Source organism: Mus pahari, chromosome 4 (assembly GCF_900095145.1).
Source record: "Mus pahari chromosome 4, PAHARI_EIJ_v1.1, whole genome shotgun sequence".
NCBI classification, from domain to species: Eukaryota; Metazoa; Chordata; class Mammalia; order Rodentia; family Muridae; genus Mus; species Mus pahari.
The window spans coordinates 85,408,680-85,416,858 of NC_034593.1; the positions used below are offsets into that span (position 1 = coordinate 85,408,680).

Below are 8,179 nucleotides of genomic sequence, written 5' to 3' on the forward strand. Positions count from 1 at the left end.
TCTTTCTTTCTTTCTTTCTTTCTTTCTTTCTTTCTTTCTTTCTTTCTTTCTTTCTTTCTTTCTTTCTTTCTTTCTTTCTTTCTTTCTTTCTCGTTATGACTGTGTAGTGCACCCAGAGGCCATAATGATGTGTGGGAGTTGGGGAGTTGGTTCTCTGTCAGCCATGTGAGTTCTAGGTTGCTGGGCGTGGTGGGAGGGAGCACTCACCTGCTGAGCCACATCGCTGGCCCTGAAAACTTACTGTTGTGGTTATCAGAAGGGTGTTCTGCAACACATATGCACACCTCCACTGGAAATGCCAGAACATGTTCCCAGCCAAACTTAAGCACACATGGTGTAACCATGAGAAGGTGGGAGGAACCAGATTGTGGATTTCTTTTTCTTTCTTTCTTTTTTTTTTTTTTTAAAAGATTTATTTATTTATTTATTATATGTAAATACACTGTAGTTGTCTTCAGACACTCCAGAAGAGGGAGTCAGATCTCATTACAGATGGTTGTGAGCCACCATGTGGTTACTGGGATTTGAACTCAGGACCTTCAGAAGAGCAGTCGGGTGCTCTTATCCGCTGAGCCATCTCACCAGCCCCAGATTGTGGATTTCAACATTTTACTTTTTCTTCTTTTTCTTTTTTCCTCCTTTTCTTCCTTCCTTTTTTCCTCCTTTTCTCCTTCCTTCCTTCCTTCCTTCCTTCCTTCCTTCCTTCCTTCCTTCCTTCCTTTTCTTCCTTCCTTCCTCTTTCTTTTCTTTTTGATATGGGTTTCTCTGAGTAGCCAGAGCTATTCTGGAACACTTTCTGTAGATCAGGCTGTCTTTAAACTCACCAAGATCTGACTGCCTCTGCCTCCCAATTACTGGGATTAAAATATGTGCCACCATGCTTGGCACAGTTCTTTGATATTTTATATATAATTTAAAAGTGCTGGAGGATTAAAAACAAAAGAAACTGTAATTCATTCAGCAGATGGGCCACCAAGCTGAGGCTCTGAGAGAGCTGGAGAGGGGGCTGATGCCCAAGTGAGGGCTGCAAGTGTGGCCAGTCCTGAGGTGATGGGATTTGACTGCAATGCTGAGGCTTGGGGTCACCGAATCCATTAGAAAGGGAAAATGAGGACCAGTGGAAAGGAGAGGCAAAGGAAATAAATCCTCCCTCAGCCTTTACCCCATCCTTACTGTGTTCCCTAATCCAAATGGATTTCAGCCCATTGTGTAGTTAAAATTCTTTTGAGGCTGAGATGGCTCAGCAGTGAAGGTGCTTACTGCCAAGCTTGATCCCCTGAAGCCACATGGTGGGAGGAGGAAGCCACCTCCTGCGACCTGTCTTCTGACTCCACGTGTGCTTCAGCATGTTCCACTCCCTCCACAAAGTAAATGTTCCATTTGTTTTTAAAACTTCCTTTAAGGTTTAAAAAAATGTTGACAACAGTAGATTAATTCAATGTGCTTGGCACAGCCGACTATATTTCCCTTATTTATTTGTTCTCTTCCATTGCCAGTGCCTAGCAGAACGTGATGTCACCCACTCCCGAGGCTTCTGTGCAGTCCTCCTTGGCACAGGCTTACAGAGCATGGCTCCTCATAAGCTGAGCATGTTGAGGGGACAATGCTGCTCCTGGGCTGTCCATCAGCAGATAATGACAGAACAGGACAGCCTTACAGAGCGCACATGCTTAACAGCTTCAGGGTTTGAAGCTGGATGAAGGATCGGCAATGCCTAGGGTCCAAGCACTCCAGAGCTGAGCCAGGCAAATGGCTCAATACAAGTCTAAGGCCAGCTTAAACTACACAGTGAAAAGCTATCTCAAGTAAACAAATATTCCCCAAACTTCACATTTTATTGATTTATTTTTGCTTTTGGAAACAAGGTCTTGTGTAACATAGGCTGGCAACACAGTTACTACATAGCCATGCATGGCTTTGAACTCTGACTCTTCGGCTGCCATCTTCCAAGTGTTGGGCTGTAACCATGGGCCTTCATGGCTAACACAAGCATCAAGTTTCCAGTTCCAAACACCCAGCAAGGCACAATGGGTTGATGCTCTGGAAACCACTATTATCTACTTTAACTATAATGTGATGTGCCTTCAAAATCTGCCCGTAGGGTTACCCATGCATCTGAATGCTGCTCTCACAGCAGACATCTAGGCTAGTGAGTTAGCACTGATGATGAACAGGTCTACCTTTAGGAAGTAACTCAACACTTCTGCAGAAGTATACTTTTTATGTCATGAATTTCATTTTCCCCTGATCTTTCATCATAATTTCAGAGATTATGGCAAGCATCAACTTATTATCTCTTCCTCCAAATGCAGCCTTATTTGCCCCGTCTTATGACAATGGACCTGAACCTCATAATTGAGACCTCTTGTCAGCCGGCAAGGAATTAAGTCAATAGAAAAGCTGCAGCTGCCAGGGCTGGGGAATGTGTAGCTCTGTCGGTATCGGGTTTGCCTCCCTCGAACATTTGAAGCCCTAGTTTCTATTCCCAGAAGGGAGGGGTATGAGCCTGTAAACCTAGCATTCAGAACAGAGGCTGGAGGGTCAAAAGTTCAAGGTCATCTTTGGCTATACAAGTTACAGGTGAGCCCAAGCTAAATGAGACTATTTTAAAAAGAAAAAGGAACATACATATAAATACGCATGCAACTACATGTATAACTATATTTTGGGAGAACAGTTTGTTGAATACATTCCAAGAGGGCAGTGGGCTGGAGTACCCAGAGTGCAGCCTGCAGCCTGTTGGTAACTGTGGTAGGTAGCATATGCTCACATGGAAGGCAGAGGTCAGCTTCGGATGCTGTTACCCAGGAAATGGCCAATCTGTCCTCCTGAAATAGGCCCTGGGGTACCCTGATTAGACCAAGCTGGCCTACTTTTATTTGGTTTTGGTTTTGGAGACAGGCTTTCTCTGTGTACACTTGGTTGTCCTGGACCTCACTCTATAGACCAGGCTGGCCTACTCATAGATCTGCCTGCCAAGTGCTGGGATTAGAGGCGTGTGCTGATCTTTTTAGCGTGAGGAACTTCATAACAAGTTCCAGGAGAACCAGGGCTACATAGAGATCCTGACTGGAAAAAAAAAAAAAAAAGGTCAAAAAGTGAACTGAAAAAAAAAAAAAACAAAATGAAGTGTTAGCTGGGGATAGGGGTGGGAGTGGTGCACACCTTCACAGTGTTTGGGAGGAGTTCCAGGACGGCCAGGGATATCCACAGTGAAACCCTGTCTCAACAACAACAAACAAATGGGAAAACTTATGAGAGTACACAATGAAGCTCACTGTTGCCTTCTGGGGGATGTGACACTCACCTCTCCTTGCCCTTCTCCCCTGGCCTCTAGCTCATGAAGTGGTTTTCCGCTTCAGGACTGCCACTCCAGCCCTCTCATCATTTAAGAGTTACTTCTGAAGTCCTGAATCAACTGGACACTGAGATAAAGTTCTCAAGCCTGTGATGGTGGTCCACAGGTACAATCCTACCACTTGGGAAGGAGAAGCAGGGACATCAAGTGCTCAAGACTTTGAGGCCAGTCTGGGCTGCACAGAAAGTTCCAGGCTCGCCTAGACCGACTAAACAAACAAACAAACAAAACCCCCAACAAAAACCCAAAACAACAAAACAAAACAAAAACAAAAAACCCAATTCAACCACCTCATAAAACAAGCTGTTAAATTCCTATGTTTGAGATCAGTAAACAAGACTTAGAAGACAGACTTTTCCAAAGGATAAGCTGCTAGTCAGTCAGTCGGCTCCTGTCTGTACAGTCTTTGTTCCATTGTGTTTTTCTTGATGCTTTGGTTGTGAGCTACCCTTTAATGGCTCAGCTATCTCTTCAGTCCTGTGGGTTTTTCTTTTTACAAGACTATATTTATTTTTATTTATGTGTATATGTGTGTGTGCATGGCTACCTACATGGGTTTATGTGCATCCTGTACCTGCAGGTATCTACAGAGATCAAAAGAGAGCATTGGATCACTGGAACTAGTTACAGGCAGTTGAAAACCACATGAAGGGTGCTGGGACCAAAACTCAGATCCTCTGCCAGAGCAGTCGGTGCTCTTAAGCACTGAGCAATCTCTTCAGCCTCCTTTATAGTCCTGGCCTCAGAATCCTGTCTGTGTTTATGTATATGCTTTCATTTGCTATTCTGCCACTCAAAAGTAACGTATTTAAGGTCTTTCCTTTGATATACAACTTGCCTGGGAATGTAGTTATTCTCCTTTCTCCTTAGGTACTAGGACTGAATCCAGTGTCTTGTACATGGTAGGCAAGTGCTCTAAGAGTGAGCTACATTCCCAGCTCAGTTATTGATTTTTACTCATTTGCTTTTACACATTTTCTATTTATTTAGTGGAAACAGGCTCTCATTATATAGTTCAGGCTGGCCTGGAACTTCTGGTAGTTTTCTGAATGCTGGGACTACAGAAATATAATACCACATGCTTTACTATTTATTTACTTTTTGTTTTGTTTTGTTTGCAATAGGGTCTCGCTAAGTAGCTCTGGTGGGCCTGAAACCTGTTATGTAGGCCAGGCTGGCCTTACCCCCACAGAGCTCTGATTACAGTGTGAGCCCCCACACCTTCACACCCAGCCTAGTCTTTAATCTTTCATAGTCAGAAACAGAAAAATAAGCCAAGAATTAGGAATTTATTTAAGGATGCAAGTTCTCCCATCAAAGAACACATATTTATAAAAGAAAACAATAAAAATGAACTCACTTGCTCCTTTTTAGAGTTTAAAACATGCAAGTGTCAGGCTAGGTATGTGGCACACACTTGTAATCCTAGGCCTTCCCAAATTCTACAAATTCAAGGCCATCCTAGGCTACAAGACCTTGTCTCAGCACGACTCCACCTACCCCCCCACATACATGTAACATTTATTCCAAACCCAGCAATCTCAGTGACGAGGGCTAAAGTAGGCCATTTTAAACCACATGAGACAAAAACAACACCCCCCCCACACACACACCATATATGCTAATGAACAAATGGAGTTGGGGTTTGGGGGTTTTGGATTGTTTGTTTGTTTGTTTGAATACAGGTTTCTCACTCTGTATGTCTGCCTCTGCTTCCCAAGTGCTGGGATCAAAGGGATGAGACACCACGACCTGGCTTACAAATTAAATTTACTCTATTTAAATAATCCTCTTTTATATTAATATTTCAACAGCCAGTAATTTTCATTTTATTTTATTTTGTTACTGTTTTTTTTTTTTTTCCGAGACAGGGTTTCTCTGTTTAGCCCTGGCTGTCCTGGAACTCACTTTGTAGACCAAACTGGCCTCGAACTCAGAAATCCACCTGCCTCTGCCTCCCGAGTGCTGGGATTAAAGGCCTGTGCCACCACACCCGGCTTTTGTTACTGTTTTAAACTAAGAATATTTAATTATTTCCTTCGGCAGTGCCACACTTAGATGCTGTTATATTTTCATTTTAGGGTCGGGTATAGCCTTTTTTTCCCCTTAAATTAACCTTGAACCTCTGAGGTTGACCTTAAACTTCAGATTTTCCAGCTCCTACCTTCTTTGTGCTAGAATTACATGTCTGTGCTATCAAGCTGTTCATGTAGTACTGGATAGTGACCTCAGGCCTTTGTACATGCTGGGCAAGCACTTTAATAACTAGGCTATATCTTAGCCCAAAGCGTAACCTTTTAGTTGTTGTTTGTTCAATTGCTGATATATTATGTGGACGAAGCTGGCCTGGAACTGAGAGATCCACCTGCCTCTGCTTCCTGAGTGCCAAGATTAGAGGTGTGCAGCAAGTTACTGAGATTTCGGAGAGGTTTAGGGTAGTAGATACTGGCCTTAAATTTCTAACCCTCCTGCATTCACCTCCTGGACTGCTGGGATTATAGGCATGTAGCACCAAGCCTGGCAAGGTATAACCTTTTCTTTATTAAAAAAAAAATTTTTTTTGGAGGCACAACTTTTTGACAGATAAATATGTAGAACATTTTATTTTTAACAGTGTTCATTTTTACTCCCATGATTATAATTACCCACAATCTTCCTTTTTTTTTTTTTTTAGTAAGAAAAATGTCTTTGCTTTTAAAGTTATTATAAATTTGTCTATGGTGGTTCATAGCTGTAATCCCAGCAAATAAGAGGCTGAGGCAGGAAGACTGCAACAAGTTCAAGGCCAGCATTAACTACAGAATTAGTACAAGGCCCTCCTGCAATACAGTGAGACCCTGTCTTAATAAACAAAGGAACAGCACACAGAAAAAGAAGGGCTGTGAACACAGCTCAGGCGTGGGAGGCCCTCGGCCATTAGAGCACTAAGAGCAAGACCCTGAGGTGCTTTACTTCCCTTTCTATGGGATTAGAGATGTAGTCTATGGCCTCATACACGCAGCAAGTGTTCTGCTTCAGTTTAATCCCAGCACTTTTGAGGAATATTGTTTATGAGTGAGTATCAGACAGAATATTTATGTCTAGAAAACTAGGACTCTGCTCATTTTTAAGCCTAAAACGAAAGCCTCATTATCAGAACTCTACCTGAGGTTGCTTTGGTGTTGGCTGAAGAAACAAAGCTAGCGAGGTTAACGACCTCTCCAGAGGTGAAGATGAACGGAGCAGTCACAGTCACAGGGTTAGCCACTGGGTTGGCTCTCTCGTGGTTAGTGTTCACCTGATTCTGCATTGCTTCCTGCCAAACAAAGCAGGTTATTTCAAAGTCAGTACACTTAGCTTTAGTCATACAGTCACTGCACAACACAGCCCCACCCCTCCCAAGCTCCATGAAGCAGAACTAGTCTGGCACACAATGTCCAGGGCGCTAAGGGTTCTCATTAGCACTATAGCTTTTCTCAAACTGAAGCAACCGTGTTAGCTGGCTTCCCCAAGCTTGTTTCTACTTGAGAAAGCAGAGGTGTGTTATTCACATGCCTTATATATGCCTCACTTAACTGCTCTGCATTTTAACTTGAAAAAAAAAAGGAAGGGAAGGAACTGGTCTGCACAGTGTAAAAGTAATTTGCAGCACTAATATTCTGTGATCAATTATCTACAAGACAAGATGCTAGCAGGAGATCCCTGCAGAGCAAAATACTCTCTAGAGCTTTGTCCTACAACATGTTCCATTCTGCCACTGAAGAAATCCCTGAGAGAACGTGTAACAAGCAGAGAAACGAGGAGCAGATTCTGAAGTCTAGTTCCATATGCTGCACTTTGGCTTCCAAGGATGTCTGCTCAATTTGGTGAAAAGATGCTTATCTTTTATTTTTACTTTCAGAAGTTTTCTACAAACATGATAACTATCAAAAAAGTCCAGTTATGAAAGGGCTTTGAACAATAACTGAAAGTTGAGGAGAAGAACCAGTCTTTGGAAAACCAGCTGTCATGAAAAACAAACAAAACCCGAAAATGCACAAGCAGCTATTTTTCATATGTAATTATCCCCTTGACTAAGAACTTCAATTGAAACAGATTATTCATTTTCCGGATACTGTTAAATTCTTTCTTCAGTCTGCTATTTCTAACCTCCAGCAGCTTCCTCAGTGGAAGCTCTCTTGGGCAGGCTTGCCGAGCCTGATGAAAGCAATCATACATTCCTTAGTGATGTCTTCTCCATCCAATGTACCATCTCCGATTACCTTTTCAAACAACCACACCGATCCTGGATTTAAGTTTCTAAATCCAGATATGCTGGTTCAAATGTGTAATCCCAGCACTCCAGAAATTGAGACAGGAGGATCACCTTGAGTTTGAGGCCAGCATAGGCTTCAGAGCAAGTGCCACATGAAGCAGAAGCACACAGCAAGATCATCTTTCAACTCCCTCTCAAAACAGACAGACAAAAAACACCCCCCCTTCAGTCCTGAGTAGCGATACACAGTTTTAGTCTCAGCACTTGGAAGGTAGAGGCGGTAGAGGCATGGGAATCTAGGTAAATTTAACAACAGCCAGGTCTACAAAGCTACTTCCAGGAAAATCAGGGCTACACAGAGAGACCAGTCTAAAAAAAACAAAAAAAAAAAAAAAAAAAAAAAAAAGCAAAACAAAGCAAAGCAAGCTTCTACTATGTTCCCAGTGCGTACAAACCTACTGGCTCACTAGCTGCACGTCAGACCCTGCCAAACGCCTGCCAGCGCAAACCCCAGGTCCACTGCTCCTTCTCTATACATAACTACTTTAAAAAAAAAAATTTTCCTGTTCTTTTACATATCTGTTTTT

The 8,179-nt window shown here is 42.6% G+C and overlaps 1 protein-coding gene across 1 annotated transcript in view; it reads right to left on the reverse strand.

The window, feature by feature from the left end:
- Gabpb2 (GA binding protein transcription factor subunit beta 2) overlaps positions 1-8,179 on the reverse strand; it is a 39,380-nt gene that overhangs the window by 6,056 nt on the left and 25,145 nt on the right. Inside the window, exon 5 of the mRNA XM_029537396.1 lies at positions 6,503-6,653. Within this exon, the coding sequence (XP_029393256.1) occupies positions 6,503-6,653 (151 nt within the window). The remainder of the gene's footprint in view (positions 1-6,502; positions 6,654-8,179) is intronic.